The 19673-nt window shown below is 39.5% G+C and overlaps 1 protein-coding gene across 1 annotated transcript in view; it reads left to right on the top strand.

The window, feature by feature from the left end:
- The window catches only part of RELN (reelin), a 432712-nt gene extending 413683 nt beyond the window's left edge, over positions 1–19029 (top strand). The window contains exons 58-64 of the mRNA XM_081101781.1: positions 354–427; positions 1236–1397; positions 2139–2296; positions 4510–4729; positions 6975–7172; positions 7844–7942; positions 17924–19029. Of these exons, the coding sequence (XP_080957907.1) occupies positions 354–427; positions 1236–1397; positions 2139–2296; positions 4510–4729; positions 6975–7172; positions 7844–7942; positions 17924–18020 (1008 nt within the window). The 3' untranslated portion in view covers positions 18021–19029. The remainder of the gene's footprint in view (positions 1–353; positions 428–1235; positions 1398–2138; positions 2297–4509; positions 4730–6974; positions 7173–7843; positions 7943–17923) is intronic.
- Positions 19030–19673: the final 644 nt, after the last annotated feature.

The following is a 19673-nucleotide window of genomic DNA, read 5'->3' as shown; positions in this document are numbered from 1 at the left end:
CAATGACAGTGTTTTGAACCAGTAATACTTTGAGTTTCTTTCCATTAATTCTTCTAATATAACTTTCCTTTTGGCCAATTTATAGTCTCTAAATTTATGCTTAATATGTTATACTAATTAAGTAAATAAGAATATAGTAGTTATTTAACTTTAATTCTCATCTTCATGCAAAATTGCATGTCTTTAGCTGAAATCAAAAGAATGTATTCTTGGTGTTCTGGCAGATGGCTCTGTAAAAGCTTCAATGAATGTTTTTTGACTACTAATCATAATGAAGACTGATGGGATTTCTGTTTAATGTAGATATTATTTAATTCTGCCTGATTCACATTGATTGTTTATGTTTGTTTTAGATTGTAGTGGGTTGTGAAGCCACTTCTTGTGGTGACCCTCATTCTGTAATGTTGGAGTACACTAAGGATGCAAGGTTTGTGAAATAGTTGTTACATTTCCTCCAAAGCTGAATACACAGTTCGAATGGTTGTCTACTTTTAGGGCAGCTGTTTACAGGGGAACAATATTTTTTATTAAAAGTGTCAGCTGATGTGTATTTCACATATACAAATTCCATGCATATAAAATTTACACATCTTATTTTCACATTTTTTTCTGCAAACCAAGAAAAGTCTATTTTCATACCAGGCTGCAGCCAGAAACAAAAACAAAACAACTTTATATTTTAAAATAAGTAAAACACTACATTTGTCCTGAAAGTACAAATGTCATTTTCAACCAACCTTAATGAAAATTTTAGTCAATGAAAGATCTGAATATGCTTTGGCCAGTCAAAGCACAGTAGCCAGATCAAATAAAAGACTGACTCAGAACAGTTACCATCGAAGGGTGCTGATAGGCCTGCCTCCCACCACCACTTTTAAAAATGAGTTATAGTGAGTTAAGTTAGGTAAGACCGAGAATTTTGTCAGTCAACTCCAGGTATGTCTCTGGTAACAATATCAGGGGGAGGAAGCCATTAGAATGCAGCCCCTTGAATGCTATTATTTTATTCTGTTGTCTGTGAATATATTCATCTGCTTGTAAAGAATTAGAATAGATCTCGTGTGCAGTTATTTTCAAGTTTTCTTTTTGATGCCTGTAATTATAAATATGTATAGGAAATAGGACATTTACATTGAAATATCTTACGCTAACCCAAACCCAAAGCATGATGTCCACGTTAGACAGGCCATATATTTTCCCTGAGTTGTCTAATGCAACCTCTTTGGTTTCTGCAGGTCCGATTCCTGGCAGCTGGTCCAGAGCCAATGCCTTCCATCCTCTTCGAACAGCATTGGCTGTTCCCCCTTCCAGTTCCATGAGGCCACCATCTACAATGCCGTCAACAGCTCAAGCTGGAAGAGAATCACCATTCAGCTGCCTGACCATGTCTCCTCCAGGTAGGTCGCATACATACTAAGGTAAACTTTTCAGGATTATCTGGCCATCTCTACCGAGCTCAGGCAGTGAGCTGAGAACAACTGATAAAATGGGGCTGGGGTTTTAGTTGCAGCCTTAGTACCCTGGCCCCTCTTCTCTCCTTCCTCTCACCAGACTCTGCCTCAAAATGGCAATTGCATATCCTGGGAAGAAATAGGAAGAAACAGGGTCATATTTGTAGATGATTCATAGATCACAAATTTTCTATTGACTAAATACCATAGCACATGCCAAACTCAATCACAGGCCCCAATCACAGATCCCCAAAGACCTGGAGTTGGCAGCATGTCTCCCCCCATGCTCTGTGCTCCCAACGGCTGCACTCAATCCAGATACAAACAGCCTGTGGGGTGTGCAGTATTGGTCAGGTTACGAAATACATTTTACTCAAAAGATTTAGAAAATGATAAACCTCCGTAGGGAAAACGGGCACAGACTAATGGAATAGGAGAGGAAATGCACATAACAATTTTAGGGAAGGCACAAACTTCCAAAATAGTGTGTTGAGGCGGGGGGGGGCGGGGGGGACTCCCAAAGTTTTAGGAGTAGACAGTCACTCACCTCTGTGAGCTAGTGCTTCAGGGAGAAGTTTGGGGAGCCCTTTTCTCAGAAGTAGTCCCCATTGCCACGGTCAGAGGTGGGGCACGGCCATGGGAAATAGCGGCCTACTGAATGCGTCCTGTTCTCTGTGGGACTTTCAGTGCGACACAGTTCCGCTGGATCCAGAAGGGGGAAGAAACTGAGAAGCAAAGCTGGGCCATTGACCACGTGTACATCGGCGAGGCCTGCCCCAAGCTCTGCAGCGGGCACGGGTCCTGCACCACCGGCGCCGTCTGCATCTGTGACGAGAGCTTCCAAGGTCTGGACCCCAGGCTGCCGTTCTTCATCCAGGAGAGCGTGGCGTTCTCCTTCTCTCAGCACCAATACAAGGGCCGCTAGGAAATGGGTAGAAACTCCAGCCTGAGGGATTTGCGATAGATGACACGCTCTGGTCACAAAGTTACTTATCTTTGGAATGGATTATCAAGGATAATTTCATGCTATGTTCCTTGAGGTATTTTTTAGTGCAGGCTTTATCCGCTCAGGAATTCTAGAGTCCCTCACATTCCCCATCTTCCATGCAATTCCCTGCCTCCCACACTTTATTTCCCTCTGGACCTCTCTCCTCCCTGGCCTAGCTGCCTATCCATGGCTACTTTGCCAATATTTCTTCTCTCTCACAGCCTCTCCCAACAGCAGCTGCCACTGTCCTCCCAAGATGTAGCTGACAATTCGAGATGTTCTGTTTCCCAAGTTACTCTATCACAAAAAAGAAAAAGAGCTTTCATAACTCAAAAAAAAAAAAAGATTAAAAAAAAACATTTTTACTGCTTGATTTTCTAGGAGCTGGAGTATTCTTGGGACAGCTCCTTGACATCATAAAAAAATTGCTCTGTTGGCCTGTTGGGAGGCCTGCAGCCCTGCTGTCCTCTGATCAGCAGGGGTGGGGAATGTCCGGACCAAAAGATCATTTGGTCTGGCCCTGCCAAGGCAACCGCAGACGGAACTCCAAATTCAATAAATGTAGGAGCTTTTTTCATAGCAACACAAATTTATATTAAGTGAATGATGTTAAAAATATCCAAATGGCCCTTGGCAGAAAAAGGTTCCCCACCCCTGGGAGTCTAATGCAATGTTTTTGCCTCTGTTGTTACAAAGTTCACTTTACATAATTACCGTTATATTCTCAGAGCCTAACTCATGGCATACAATGATGCTCAACAAATCTCTTGTGAAGGAATCCTTACTTTATCTTATGCTTTGCTCGTTACACAGTGTCCACCAATCATTTGGCAGAGTCGTTTAGCCTTTATGATATCTCGTAAGTTAGCTAATTATAGTCATTCCCACTTTACAGATAAAGAAACTGAGAGAAGGAGATTAAGTGGTTTGCCTAAGGTCACAGAGCTAGTAAGGGTCAGAATAAAGGCTGGTGCAAGCTATTCTTCCCTTGCTGTCAGCCTTGCTGTCTCTCATAGCTGAGAGATTTATCCTACGGGGACCAGTTTTACAACTTACCCAAGTGTGCAGTGAAAGAAGCCATAGATTTGAATTCTGGAGTAGAATCTAGTTAGATTTCTGGGTTGATGTGATTTCCTTGCCTACAAATGAAAGGAGTGTGATTCATGTAGACTGCTGCATATCTCTGATACTAGAAATTACTTAGCGTTCATCTTTTTCACCTGGTTTTATTACTGCTGAGACTGGCTGGGTCTGGCTGTGTATTAGCTGGGGAATTTGATCTTGAGGCAAATGACGAAATTAGCTGTCTCACAAGGAGTCCTCGATGTCTGGAATGTTTCCTCTTTTTTGACCCAGCAGAGCTCTGTGACCTTTTCATTTTAAAGTATTGTGGGCATTTAGGAAAGTCAGGCTGTTCAAATCAATGGGAAACGCAAGCACATACACATTTGCTAATGTACCGTCTTACCTAATGCGAGTATTTCAGCTCAGTGGTCTCTGAGAGACACGTCCAGTTTATTCATTATGCATTTACTTATCCCAGCTTCACGACTGAATGTCTTGTACGTGCTAAGTATTGTGCAAGGTGCTGGATTCCGATGATAAATGAAATACAGACTCTGCTCTCTAGAATCCTCAAGTATAGGGCTAGAAGAACAAGAATAGGATTGATCTTATTTTCTGCTACAGAATCATGCTAGGGGAAAGATATTAGGCTGGCCTTTCAAGCCAGGGAGGAAGCTCCCTACTAAGACCCATCGTTGGTCTATATGCAGGCCCAGCCAGATGCTGTGGTATTTAAATATAGGTTCACATGAGCAAGAAGTATATTAGCAACTGCATATTTTAGTGAACAGTGACTCAGAGATAATGGGATTTATTTCAACAATGTTAGCCAATAATTGCTAAAATAAAAGAGAAACATTTATTTCAGGGATTCTATATCTGCTTGGTATTTTGTCATTCTTACAGTAACAACAGTGGGCTAAATTTGAAATTGAATACTTGTTCTTAATCTTTGGTCAGTCTGCTTGTTGCAGCTAATTTGTGTATTTAATCCCTTCCCTCTAGGTGATGATTGCTCTGTTTTCAGCCGTGATCTCCCCAGTTATATTAAAGATAATTTTGAGTCAGCAAGAGTCACCGAGGCAAACTGGGAGACCATTCAAGGCGGAGTGATAGGCAGTGGCTGTGGGCAGCTGGCACCCTATGCCCACGGGGACTCGCTCTATTTCAATGGCTGCCAGATAAGGCAAGCTGCCACCAAACCTCTGGATCTCACTCGAGCAAGGTAACAAAACTCCCGTGTGATAGTTCAGACACAGACTCAGTTGCAAGACTGGTCATCATCATCCACTGTCAACTATGATCACAAACTTAATGACACAGGTGTCGCTAAGCTGTGGAAACCTAAGTATCATTTGAATTTGGTCTGAGGAATCATTGTGTTTCACAACTCAGAATTCTACTTGGCTTAAGTTTATTGTACAATTACCTTATATTTCTTCACATATTGAGTAGTGCAGTCATAGGCATAAGCCTAGAGAAATGGCCTAATATAAAAATTGTTATCAAATCAACACATTGTGCACCTTGAACTTACACAGCATTTTATGTCAATTATATTTCAATAAAGTTGAATAAAAAAATAAGTAGCTATGGATAATCTATATAGATGAGGGGTCCTCAAACTTTTTAAACAGGGGGCCAGTTCACTGTCCCTCAGACCGTTGGAGGGCCGGACTATAGTTTAAAAAAAAAAACTATGAACAAATTCCTATGCACACTGCACATATCTTATTTTGAAGTAAAAAAACAAAACAGGAACAAATACAATATTTGTATTTGAGGACCCCTGATATAGATAATTTGATGTCGACCATTGCAAGCATATAAATGTCAATGTATATGTGAAGTAAATTTGCAGTCACACAAACATATATCTATATGCAGCATATGTAGTTACAGTAGCTAGAAGTGGAGCATGGATGGGTGGATGAGAACTTTAAAAATTCACATGCTGCAGGAGCTGCATATTAATGCAAAATAAAGTGGGCAGAGACTGTGCAAATCGACTAGGGAAGTGACAGAGAAAAAGAGACCCCAGGGGGGTTAGATTTCCTTCCCCACCTGGCCTTCCCTGCTCTGCCACCTTAGCCAGTGCGAACACAGCTTTTTGTCTGTTTCATTCAAGAAGGGTTCCCGGGCTCTTTAAAGGTTGTACTGGGTTAAAATAGTACTTGAATGCTGAACGCTGTTCAGTAGTTCCAAGTATATTTGAGAATTAAATATTTGGTTAATAAGAATGTGGGTGTTTTCTTGAGGTTTTTTACTTTGGAACATATTAGTAATGTATTTTCAGAGGCAGAAAGGCAGGTTTGGGGCCTTCGCTATGATAAACAATCAAAATACAATAAAATTGATTCCTGTATGGTAACTGTGGAGATGCCAAAAGTTGGTGTTTCCCCCAGTCCCATTTTTTCCTATCAAAGATGAACAAGACTTAGTTCATCTAGAAACAACTTGATTTTTTCCTTGACCCATATAGAGCTACAACTATCTACTTAGTTAACAATTACACTCCATGTTGTACAGATAACTTTGTTTTAAATTAATGTCAAATCTTAAGTCTAGTGCTTTATTTGACATCTACCCTAAGTGGAACTACTCTGTTCATCACTGAGGCTAGATCTCCGATGCCTAAAAACTGTGTCTTCTATGGGCAAGGCCTCCTGTGAAAATTAGAAGGACATGCATGTCAGGGAATAGTAGGCATGGTCCAGAGCCAGCGTGTCTAACGCAGTTTTCCCTCCGCTCTGATCTCCAGAAGTCCTTTCCTAAAATAGCGTGATGATTTATCCTTGTGTAGATGCTACTCAGCTTGCAGCCACTTGTAAAAGAAGCATGTAGCATAAATATTGTGGTTTTATTCCTTGCCCTCTCCATGTTCTCAGCTGCCTGTTTGGCTTATACCTTTCAGAAAATAGGAGTTTCAGGTGAAATACTAGAACAAGATTTCCAGCATCATGAAAAAGGACAGATCTTTGAAAGTCAGAAATGCTTTCTTTGTGTAGGAAACGAGCCTTTTCAATATTATTTTTCATATGTATCCTGTAAAAGATAAACAAATTTTACTACTAATGTGATTTAGTCATAAGACTGGATGCTTCTATTTTTAACTGTATTATGAATTAGGGAATTATGGACTTTAGGGAAAAAAAAGATTTTTTAATTAGAAAGTACAACTCCTTTAATACTTCCTGACTCTTGTTTAAAGATGATTTCCCCTGCCCTGGCTGGTTTGGTCCCGTGGATAGAGTGTTGACCTGAGGACTGAAGGATCCCAGGTTCGATTCCAGTCAAGGGCATATGCTCAGGTTGCGGGCTTGATCCCCAGTAGGGGACTTGCAGGAGGCAGCCGATCAATGATTCTCTCTCATCATTGATGTTTCTATCTCTCTCTCCCTCTCTTTTCCTGTCTGAAATCAATAAATATATATTTTTTTTAAAAAGATGATTGCCCCTGTGTTTTTCAGCAAAATCATGTTTGTTTTGCAAATCGGGAGCGCATCGCAAACGGACAGCTGCAACAGTGACCTGAGCAGCCCCCACGCAGTGGACAAGGCCGTGCTGCTGCAGTACAGTGTCAACAATGGGATCACCTGGCACGTCATCGCGCAGCACCAGCCCAAGGATTTCACGCAGGCTCAGAGGGTGTCTTACAACGTCCCCCTGTAAGTGGTCGGAATGGGGAGGCGTTGTCTCACACGAGATCCCTGAGAATCAGAGTTTGAGCTAGAAATTTGAAGCTACTGGACCAACACCACCAACATAGTGGTGGCAGAACCAAGACTAACCCAGATCTCCAAAGTGGGGTTACTGTTTCCTATGAGAATAACAGGTGGAAACTGAAGCAAGGCATTGGGCAAGAGGGAATAGAGCATAACAACCGTGCTTTTTTCATATTTTCCTTCCTCTAACCAGTATTTCTAGTCATGTAGAAAACAACATTTTTCATTTCTGCTGGGTACGCTTAATGTGAAATTTTCTAAAGATAGGCAACTATGTCACTTTTGCATAGCGTTTTGTCACCTGTGTACCCCTAGCTCCTAGCACAGTGCCCGTCACACCGAAGGCACATGATGTTTGTTGACTGAGTGGCTCTTCCCATTACTAGTGTAGGAAGGGGAATAAGGGGGAGAGGGGTGCACGCATTACCAGTCCTTGAATAGCCAATAAAATTCAATGCTTCTCAGAAGCGTCCTGTGGCCTAAGCAAATCTGAATCCCACACCCAAAGTTTTGTTGATTTAGGTTAGCCTATTATATGTCAAGTCTGGAGACCACACACCAGAGGTCTCTGTTTTCTCGTGTGTAATCTCTTTGTCCATCTGTCTGTGATCCAGGGAGGCACGGATGAAAGGAGTTTTATTACGCTGGTGGCAACCACGCCACAACGGGACAGGTCACGATCAATGGGCTTTGGACCACGTGGAGGTCGTCCTGTGAGTATCTCATACGTAGCATCCCATGTTCATTTTAGAAAGGTTTGCATTCCTTTGATGACATGCTTCTTAATTCAGTAAGAACTGTTCCTGAAGAGATCCCCTCAGGATTTTGGCTTACACTCTTCAGCAACTCAATCTATAACTTGAGTCGACGTGAAGTAAGAAAGCCCCCAGTGTAACTGAATGTACCTTACAAAGCGCAATAAGCAAAAAGTTTAAGGATTTGACAATACTAGTTAAATTGGATCAAACAAAGTCTCCAGGTAAATGGGAAACAGTGCCTTTGCCAGATCTGGATTGCCTTAGAAAATGGAATGACGTCCTGGAAGGGAAATGATATGTACTGGTTAATCTGTAGAGTATTACTAGTTAATGTGCCCAGTTACAAACACCTTCTTAGCCACAGATGCCTGAGCCTGTCTTCCATTTAATGACATGGTTGCAACTAGAACAAAGAATTTGAAGTTTCAAATTCCTCCTGACAAGCCCCAGCACCTAACAAGGGGAGGGTGTTCCCCTCTGGTTTCCCCCATGTAGTAAGGTTGGCACCACTGTCACCGGCCGCGCTGACTGTTGCACAGAGAGATGACTTGCTTTTTCTCTAACGATCTAGTTCCTGTAGAACTGGAATGCTTATGTCTCGACGGGTTCGGACTGATGGCTCCAAGTGGTTGGCAAGGAGAGGAGAATCTTCTCGGTAGATAGGTTCAAATGTTCATTCTGTTTACCAAATCAGTAACGAAATCAGTCCCTTGGCTGGTTTCAGTCATTTTGAAAGCAAATTTATATAATTAATTGGTAGAAAAACTACCAGATTTGTTTTCTTTCAATCATAGCCATGAGCTGAATTTCTCAGTCTTGAGTTAGCCTTCGTCTTAGTTTTCACTGAGGCACCTGCTTGCATGGCATCCATATCAACCCCCCAATCCAAGAGCAACCTGGTCCCTACGCAAGCCCCCACTGTGCGCTCTGCTGCTTTGGACAACTTGCTGGGCTCTGCCTCCACAAGACAAAGTTGAAGTTTCAAATAACCGTCCAGACTCCTTTGAATCTATATATGAGGCTGATGTCTTACTTAGATATTAATTTCCTCAGACTACATTAATCCAGGAGAATAGAATAGCCTGATTTCTAAAATGAATGCATACATGGTAAGGCCAGAGAGCGACGTCCAAATAGACCAAAAATCATCCCTAGAGCCATTCTGCCCTGCCTACTTTTTTCAGAGCAGTGCTTCTCAATCTGATTAAACATCAGAATCCCTTAGGGCAGTGATGGCGAACCTTTTGAGCTCGGCGTGTCAGCATTTTGAAAAATCCTAACTTAACTCTGGTGCCGTGTCACATATAGAAATTTTTTGATATTTGCAACCATAGTAAAACAAAGACGTATATTTTTGATATTTATTTTATATATTTAAATGCCATTTAACAAAGAAAAATCAACCAAAAAAATGAGTTTGTGTGTCACCTCTGACACGCGTGTCATAGGTTCGCCATCACTGCCTTAGGGCTTGGGCGATGTCCCAATGCCCAGGCCCATCCCTACGGATGATTTGATTTCAGTTGATCTGCAGTGGGACCTGAATATCAGTCTTTTTTAAAAGCACCTCAGGTGATTCCAATAAACTGGTTGAGAATCAAATTTAGAGTCAATAACCACTTTAATATCTCTCAAGTCTCTTGCCAAGACAGTTTACGTTAATGGGGCTTCCTGTGCCTGACAAAGCATTGCCAACTCCTATGGAAACTTCAAAACGTGACAGTCCTGAGAAGAAGGCAGGATGCTAGCTACTGCCCTTAGTGAGACCTAACAGTTCTTAATTGGAGTAGATATTTCTTCACCTGCCCCCCAGCCAAGCAATTGCAGTTATCTGTCTTGGATTTCAGAGGTGTATCATCACCATGAGTCCCTCCCTTGGACTACAGTTAAAGATCACATGGGGTCAAAAGTGCAAACATACTCCCTGGTAGGAAATAACCCTTCACAACTTGGAGGCAGAACTCTGTTCTCTGCTTCCTGTGGACCTGCCGCCCCAGTGGCCCTCAGAACACCAGCATCACCACACAACTCCCAAGGAAATCGCGAATACCTGGTGTTGGTACTAAGTTTTATAAGCAGCTACCAACATCATGATATTATTACAAGAATCAAGTTCAGATTGTATGAAATCTATCACATTGATCACATCTATTGTTTCTGGTATTTTTTTCTGGAGCAATAATCGGTATTTGTAAAGACTTCACTTACTAGTACATTCCAGTTCCAGAATTTTAATACTTTGAAGAATGTATAACTCACCAGGCACCTCTCTGCTCTTATTCTGCATTATTGTCTCAAACTCTCAGAGCACTAGAACATTTCAGCGATAAAAGAGTATTGCCACACATACACTGTTGCATCATTTGAGTTTTATTCTGCATCTTCTTTCGAGAATAATTTAAATAGTATAACTTTATACATATCACCATATCACTTCATTTATATATTACATATATAGTTTTAAAAGCAAATGCTATCTCTTTAATGATGATTCAGAAATTTGTTAACATTAAAGGACTTTATTTTTTTCCTTTTTTGGAGAGACATACGTCATGTCGTTGAGTTCAATAAATCAGTTGTTTAAAAAATACAATACAGAGGATATATATTTTCAGAAATATGTCTTTGAGGTTTTGCTCTTGCCTTGGGAGTCAACATTTTTATGCCACTGTATCCTTTCAAAGTATTTCTTTTCAGAAGCATCATGAAACGTTTTAAAAAGTACTCACTAGTTAATATGCCCTTAGCAGCTATAATTCACTGATTTTATGAGCTTAACATAGAAAGGAAGTTCCAGAGAATTTTTTTAAAAAAGTAATATAATAAACTTCCAGAATCTTTCAACCAAATGAGGCACAAAGAAGCTAGCAAGCTCATGTCGTGATTCACAAATACTACTAATTTTAACTTTGCTATCACAGATGTATATTTAGAAATAGAAAGAAGGACTACACCAAGAATTCCTATCAATTCAAAATAGTCTCTCCATTGCCCTAGCCAGTTTTCTCAGTGGTTAAAGCATCCACCTGCAGACTGAAGGGTCCCAGGTTCAATTCTAGTCAGGGTCATATGCCCATGTTCCGGGCTCAATCCCCAGTAGGGGACATGCAGGGGGCAGCCAATCAATGATTATCATATCATTGATGTTTCTCTCTCTCTCTCCCCCTCTCCCTTCCTCTCTGAAATCAATAAAAAATATATTTCATATATATATATATATATATATATATATATATATATATTCTCTCTATTCACTATACCTTTATATAATAACTTTTAGCTCTATAAATTAGTAATATTAACTCTTCAGGTGTGGAGCGGGGAGGAGACTGAGGTCCATATCTAAAGAGATACCTAATGAGACACACTAATATGAATTTGCGACTAGGGATTGGGGGGAGGGGTTACACTTTTTAAATGTATTTCCTTTTCTGAGTGAAGACTGGCCTTAGTCTAGCTTTATTACCATAGTTTTCACTTTTGTGCATGTGCACCAAAGTACACATGCTAAAAATCCTTAGAAAGAAAAATTGGTCATGCATGGTATCTTGAATTTAACCTCAGTACTGCCCATATTAACCAAGAAGATACATGAATTTGATGAGAACAAATTTAGCACTTTTGAAAGTATTTCAAGGTTAAGGAATTCATCCTAAATGAACAAGATATATAATATGTTTTTAATTTAATGTCTTACTTTTAAAATACTCCCTGTGGAAGGATTTGAGTTTCATAAATATGAATCTACAGAATGACAAGGCCCCACCCCCACCCGCCATAAAGATAAAAACTGCCATTTAGCATTTAACAAGCAAAGTCATTTATGCCTGATGCTTGTTTGAGAGAGTAATCTTCCACTGTGATGTTTTTCAATAAAACCTGCCCTTGAAAAGCGCTTCACTAATCTGCCATGGAACAGATGAACCAAACTGACAGGCCACTTTTTTCCAGCCTCACTAGCTTACAAAAAGTCCTCATTCTGTTACATCTGAATGATGTAGCATAACACAATCATTGACAATCAAGTGTCAGAAACCTAATTTCTCTGAATTCATTTGCTAGTGTAGAACATTTGTTTTTCAGTAAATGTTTGTGAATACATTTGGGCAGATCCCTCACAAGATCCATGCTGGTGGGATTCTTCTTAGGATAAAAGTGAACTCTTTGTCTTAATGTTTTTGTTGGGCACTCATACTTCTATCCTAAGAATCTCCCTCACCAAACTATGCATTTCATTCACACATCACATTTCCTGTGTATGTGTCTAAGTCACCAGCTGTCATGTGCATAATGGAGTGGGCCAATTTTTGCATGTGTATCTTGAAAGTAAATTACTCAGTAAAGAGTTAGCCTGTGTGAATTGATTTATGAAAAAGTAAATTATTACCACATTTACTGAAAATTGAAAACCAATATGTTGCTAACTATGATCTTAAATGCATTTATCAGATTTTAATAATATGTGTTCCATCATGACCATCCCTTTATGCTCTTCATTATCAAGATACTGTCATATTTTTGGCACAAATGATTTATGGAGATGAGCATATTACATTTGTTGCAAAGCATATTTATCCTTTATTAAATTTGATTGTTATCTGATATAGAGGACTTTGTATTTTTAAAAGCCCATTCCTTAATATATTCAGAAATAAGTATTTCCTAAAATATAATTAATTTAAAACAGAAAATAAAACTAATGGGGGCTATTAAACCAGTACTTTTATATTTATACTTTATATGCAACATTTATGCCAAATGTAGTACTGTAGCTACATGTACCTTGACATATGGTTATGAGCAAATATTGCATGTTGCATTACATAGAAAAGTTAAATATATGTATATGTTAGATATAGAAGAATAAGGAATAACATCTTTAATTTTTATTTTCAAAAGAGATGAAAAATCCTATATTGCGTCTAAACCTGATCAGACTTTTATGACTAATCACAGTGCTGCATGCATTGAAAGGCATTTTTTAACTTGTGTTATATTTCATTATTTGCTGTCATTGGTTTTCCACTAGAGTAAGGTAAGTCCTGTTACTAATTCTGGGGTACTGTTTACTGATAGTTTCATCCCTGTGCCTACATGAACTGAGAAGTTTTGTTGAAGACCTATGCAGTTGAAAAAAATATATATGAAAACAAAGTTCCATGTGATATTGAGACACACAGGAACTTTTGCAGCCTATATCATGCAAACTCAGAGTTCCGTTGAATTGTGATTATTCTCAAACGTAAACGATATTGGGCACAATCAGCAGTCCTTCATCAGGAAACAGCTGGACTCTGAGCCTGGGACTGCATCAGGTGCTCTTGAAGTGCTCACAGTTCATACATTCATTCCGAGGGGAAAGTGAAAACAAAAATGTGAGCAAAAGAGCTAGGAGTCTGATTAAACGCAGTGTCTTGTAGAAGATCAGTTGTGCTGCAGATGTGTGAGGATGCCTTACTGCTCCATTCTAATCTAAGTTAATAAATGAATTGGCAGAAGGGGATGGATGTATTCATAATATTTGTGAGTTCTAGATTTTATCCTTAGGTAAGATTGGCCTTCTTTAACATATATTTATATTTATTCCCTAATGGAGATACTTAGGAAAGAAGGTAAAATGTTTATCATTTATTAAACATTTGCAGATTATACTACAAGTTTTCATTTAAGCCTTACAACTCCCTGAGGTACACATTAACAAATATTATTTCATGTATCAGAGAAAATAAATATGAAATCTTCAACATTTGTGAGCTATGTGAGCCTACACTTATTTACACATCGCCTCCCCACTCCCACCCCCGAAAATGCATGGCCTTGAAAGTAAAATGTTCAGCATCCTCTCTGCAGGGGAGTTTCGCTGGTTGGTTTAAACAGCAGCGTTCCATCTTACGGTCACCAGTGTTTCTCCGAAAGATATGGCAGTCCACTGGGTTCTTATTTCTGCATTTATATAAAGCATTATTTATTATATCATATGTTTTGATGATAAATGAATTCATTACTGATCAATAAAAGTACCTAAATGACCTATGAGCTCAAATTATGTTTCCCAAGACTCTGTCTTCTCCATTTCCTTTAAAATCTATTAAAAATCAATTGAATTTTTTCATAATAATAAATGACCTAAGATAGTAACAGTTCAAAAGAACAGAGTCACCAGCTCTTGAAAGATCTTGCAATATCCACACTTCCTATGCAGAAATAGGGAGGCATTTAATAATCTCATATGCCATCTAAGTCCCTAAACTCCCTAAACAGAATTGGAAATTTAAGTTTGCATTTCCAAGAAGTCATTGGTGTTCATTTTCCCTTCTTTTAACGACTCACAATGAAAGAATTTTAAAACAGACCTAGTTCATCCATAGCCAAAGAAAATTGATGTCAATTAGCACAGTTGATATGAACAATATCTGCTTTCAGTGGACATGTAATAAAAATTACTTTCCCTATAATTGCAGTGATGAAATAAATCTTTAAAATTCTATCACACCTATTATTATTTTGGTTACAAGGTTATCTACAGCGATATGTCTCTGTGTATCAAAAACAAAAATAGGCTCACAGATCTGCTCCACACAAAAAATAAACATGAGCTCTTTTAACTTAAAATTTCCCTAGTGCCCAATCCTGTTAGTTAGACAGTTTAGAGGCCCCAGTAATTATTCAATAACCTTGTCAGTTTATGAAGTGGTTCTAGAGGCAGACAGCATTTTGGCATAGCTTGCCAGGGTGCTTGATTTTTAAAAGCTTATAAACTGAAAAATCTGCTTCATTAGATTGCAACCTAACTTACTCCAAAGATGTTTATGTTTTACATGCAAAATTACTAGTCAGTTTCAAGGATGCTTTGAAAATGTGGCCCTTTTTAATGTGACTATATAAACACCCAGCATCTATAGCAATGCTGTGTGTGTATCAACATTTGCAGGGATCCAAAGGTATGCTACTGATACATAAATTTATTTGAAATTCATAAGTATCCAGTAAATCAAAATGCCCCTGGATTAGATATAAGCTTCCACACTGGGCTGATAGTAAAAGTATTAAAGATCTAAAACCTGTTAATATTTATTTTCTCACATATAAAGATGAAGAATTTAAGTCAGTCCTTAATATATAGTGATATGGAGAAGTTGCTCTAAGGCCATTAAACATGCACAGCAATTTTTGTTTAAATGTTTCTTTGTTCCATTGAGATAACTAAACATCTTGAGTGTTCTGAGTTTATCCTTTTTTTCATGTAAAATATTTTAACTATTTTATAATCTCTTTGAGTACCTTATATCTTCAAACATGCTTTCAACAGAATAATTTTCATTGCTTTAACTTTGCAGTTATTCCTTATAGTTAAAGAGTAATGATTTACAACAGGAATCCAATCAGTAAGTCATCAAAAGTTCAACAAACATGCCTTGGCCATGCCGTTGGTGAGGCAGGAGGCTCAGGCTGTGGTGTGGGGTGGGGGAAATTGAGGGATAGGCTGCCACAAAAGTTTAGTCATGGGGAGCCTAATTGTCTCCATTCAAAGCAGAAAATAAGCATGAGGAGCATTCAAATAGAGGAAGGGGGGATTCACTTCTGGAGGGGGTGAGCAATTAGTAAAATGCAATACTTGACAAATGAGTAGAAATTTAGGAAGCGATGTTGAGGATTGGCAAGTGATGCAGATGGAAGAAGTTCAAGGTGAGTTTGGATAGAGCAGTCTGAAGAGGGATGTAGTATAGTAGAAGAAAGGCTTGAAAAACGGAGTAAGATTAATGTGTAGAAGACTTGAAATATCTGGCTACATTGACTTTGATGTCGCTCCATAGACAAGAGGATGACGAATGCCTTTTTAACAAGGTAAAACCAGGATTTGAGGGGAAGTTGACTGAAACCCGTGTGCAAAGCCCACGGCATGAATTTGCAATTACAACCTAGTCACACATGTCCAAAGTACAGCATAGGGAATAGAGTCGATATTGTAATAACTCTGTATGGTGCCAGGTGGGTACTAGACTTACCAGGAGGATTGCCTCATAAGTTATGTAAATGTCTAACCACTATTCTGTACACCTGAAACTAATATAATAGTGAATATCAACTGTAACTGGAAATTTTTTTAATTTTTAAAAGAAAAAGGCCATTCGGGAGGTCGGGCCAAGCAGCATTTCAGCATTACGGAAAGATTGGACCAACAGGCACCTGCTCCCAGGCTCCCTAGCAAACTTGGCATTATTGCAAATCATTAAAACATTTGCCAATCCAAAATAAAATCCACTGTATGTGTGTATGCACATGTACATACAATTACACATTCAGTGATGCTTTCTTAGTATTTCATGGTTTCTTTTCAGTGGTGTTTCATAAGGGGAGACAATGAGGAGGCTAGTTCAAACCACTGTCATAGCTCAGGGAAAGGGCCCCATGTGGCCTACAGTACTGGCAGGAGGACAGCTAGTGCCAGTCCCAATATTTTGTGCCTAAAGAGGTAACAGGATTCTTTCTCATGACACCTGACTAGTTCAGTACATTAGGTCATTGTCCTTTTTACATAGGAAGCACTTAGTAGGTAATGGTCCTTTTTTAAAATATATTTTCCATACCAAAACAGCTGTCTCTACCAGTTTTGCACAATTCTCTGCAGACTCCTAAAACCCATTTTCAGTATTTTTACCAGCTTCACACCTAATATGTATGAATGTGAGTATGTACATACATAGGGGAAATATATACATGCAAATATGATTATACATTTAACTAGTGGCCCAGTGCACAAAATTTGTGCACTTGGGTGGGGGAAGTGTCCCTCAGACCAGCCTGCACCCTTTCCAATCTGGGACCCCTCGGAGGATGTCCAACTGTCCATAGGGATTGGGCCTAAACCGGCAGTCGGACATCCCTCTCACAATCCAGGACTACTGGCTCCCAACCACTCGCCTGCCTGCCTGTCTGATTGCCCCTAACCGCTTCTGCCTGCCAGCCTGATCACCCCCTAACAGCTCCCCTGCCAGTCTGATGGATGCCTGTTCCCCTGCTGGCCCAATCACCTCCAACTGCCCTCCCCTGCTGGCCCAGTTACCCCCAACTGCCCTCCCCTGCAGGCCTGGTCCCCCCAACTTCCCTCCCCTGCTGTCCTGGTCTCCCCCAACTGCCCTCACCTGCTGGCCTGGTCCCCCTCATCTTCCCTCCCCTGCTGGCCTGGTCCTCCCGAACTGCCCTCCCCTGCAGGCCATCTTGTGATGGCCATCTTTGACCACATGGGGGCAGCCATCTTGTGCGAGGGTGTGATGGTCAATTTGCATATTATCTATTATATAGGATTACACTTTCTTAGTTTCTTATGATATGTTTTCAGTGGAGTGTCTCTTTCATAAGGTCATATTTATAGAATATGAACCCAGCTGCTTATTGTTTAAGGAAGGCAGTGGAACCCAACGTTCAGGGGAAAACTTATCTCTTCATTTGCCTCGAGATAATAAGTTTGTTTTTTCTTTGTTTTTGCCTTAAATGGAAATGTTTGTTCAAGGAATCGAATTATGTTTCCTCCTTGTGAAAAATGTGTTTAAATAAGGTAATGGGTCACAGCACATGTCGTCTCTCAAGTGAAATTCACCCAAGTAAATGTTGCCAGAAAAGGTTCAAGAATAAAAGTTTAAATCCCCAATTTCAGTCTACTCTTGCTATGAATCAAAAGAATTTGCCTTTTTTTCCTGTTTGGGGCTCACTCATGAATAGAAGGGGGGTTACTTCAAGGCCAGAAGCAGTGTATACAGATGTCAACGTTCAGTTATCCTGTCCCGGGTGGCAATGTCATCATGACCTATTAACCCTGAAAATTTCCAAATAAATATCAGGGTGACTTAGAACTTAGACTGGATTGCACTTTCAGGGACTGGACTGACATGCTCTCTCTCCTTCCCCTCTCTGCCTCTATCCTTCTGGTTTTAACAGCACCCGCAAACAAAATTACATGATGAATTTTTCACGACAGCATGGGCTCAGGCACTTCTACAACAGAAGGCGAAGGTCACTTAGACGAAACCCATGAAGAATCAGAACGTTTCTTTTTCCTGCCGACATGTGATGTGTTGCTTTTCATTCTTTTAAACCTCTCACTGCATCTGAGATCAGGAAACTCCTGTGAAGGACTTGGGGATTCCCTGACAGCCCTTCTCCAGACCGAGTGCCCACCACTGTCCCACACTGTGAACTAATGCTAAGTGACTTACTTTCTCATGAGTAAATGTCTTCATGTTGACGTGTCCGTGAAAATTGTGATCTGTTGTAATATCAGTTACAGTGGCCGTATTGGAAATAAGAAATAGTTTAACAGAAGAAAAAAAAAAGTTTAAGCACAAAAATTTAAGAGATTTTTTTTATGTTCAAAGTGGCATTTAACATTCTTGGTCACAGAGCTATTTAAGTGAACTGTATTTCAGCTACGTATCATGGTTTATATGATTAAATTATCATCATGAGTCCTTTTATGTATTTCTCTTTTACGATATAACATTGACGCTGTATTTTACTTGTTATGTTGCAATATTTTGCTGCTGAATTTCGGGCTACTTATATTCTGCAGAAAATTCTTTGACATACCTACTCAAGAAGATAGTTGTAAAGATATTGTACCTTAATATACTCCTTAAAATGTATGTTGGTTTAGCGTTGTTTCGTGGATAAGAGAAATGCTTGACCTTGAAATATTTTCTACTTAACAAGTTGTGGATGAAAACCCTAATCTCCCACAAAGGAGCTCCCATTTCCTTGTCTAAAGATTTTTGTAAATGTTCTGTGGCTGATTTACTAAGAGGAATTGCCATCTTGTGTCTGTGGTAACAGAGTGATTTGTAAAACAGTGGATGTTTTCATTGTGTTCTCTTTGTGGGTTGTTTTTCCTGCGGGTCATGCTCATACCTTCTGGTGAAGCTGTACCAACACCAGCAACGCTGTCGTGGACCTGTAGCCCTGGACTCTTCATTAACTTAACGGAAGGGTTGCACTGTAGGGTGGACCTCGCGAAAAGCCCGTGCTTAAATAAAATATGCCCCAAAGCCATCCGAAGCTCGTTTGTCTTTATTCCGTCTTCAAGTTGGTATAGGTTTTGTAAGCCTGGTCAGGTTTGCAGAGGACAATGTCGACTATATTTACTGGTGTTTTGTTTCATCTTTGAGAATGGCAAATCTCTGTAGGAAGTAGTGTTTATGTCAGTAACATTGAATATGCTACAGTACCAGTTGAATATGTACATGCAGTATGACCCAGCTACTTCTACGCATTTATCACAGAGGAACTCTTAACATATACACACAAAGAGATGTATGCAAGAATGTTAACAGCAGCATTACTTATAATTGCCAATAATCAAAAACAACCCAAGAGTGCATCAAGAGAATAGACAAATTGTGGTTTATTCAAATAATAGAATATTGTATGATAGCTAAACTGAATAAACTTGTAGTGCACCTGTTAATGATAAGTTGCAAAATTACATAGTATGATGCCATTTATCTTGATTTTAAAACTTGCAAACAAATACTATATGTTGCTTGCAAATACATGCATGTATTGTTATACAAGCATGTGTGGGAACAGTAAATACAAATTTATGATAGTGATTTTCTCAGGCAGGGAAATAAGATCAGAGAAGGGGTTTGTGGAAGATGCCAACTCCAACTAAAATGCTTTATTTCTTTTTTTA

Source organism: Myotis nattereri, assembly GCF_964212035.1.
Source record: "Myotis nattereri genome assembly, chromosome: 11".
NCBI lineage: Eukaryota > Metazoa > Chordata > Mammalia > Chiroptera > Vespertilionidae > Myotis > Myotis nattereri.
The sequence above is the reverse complement of the archived record's forward strand: the minus strand, read 5'-3'. Positions and strand labels throughout refer to the sequence as shown.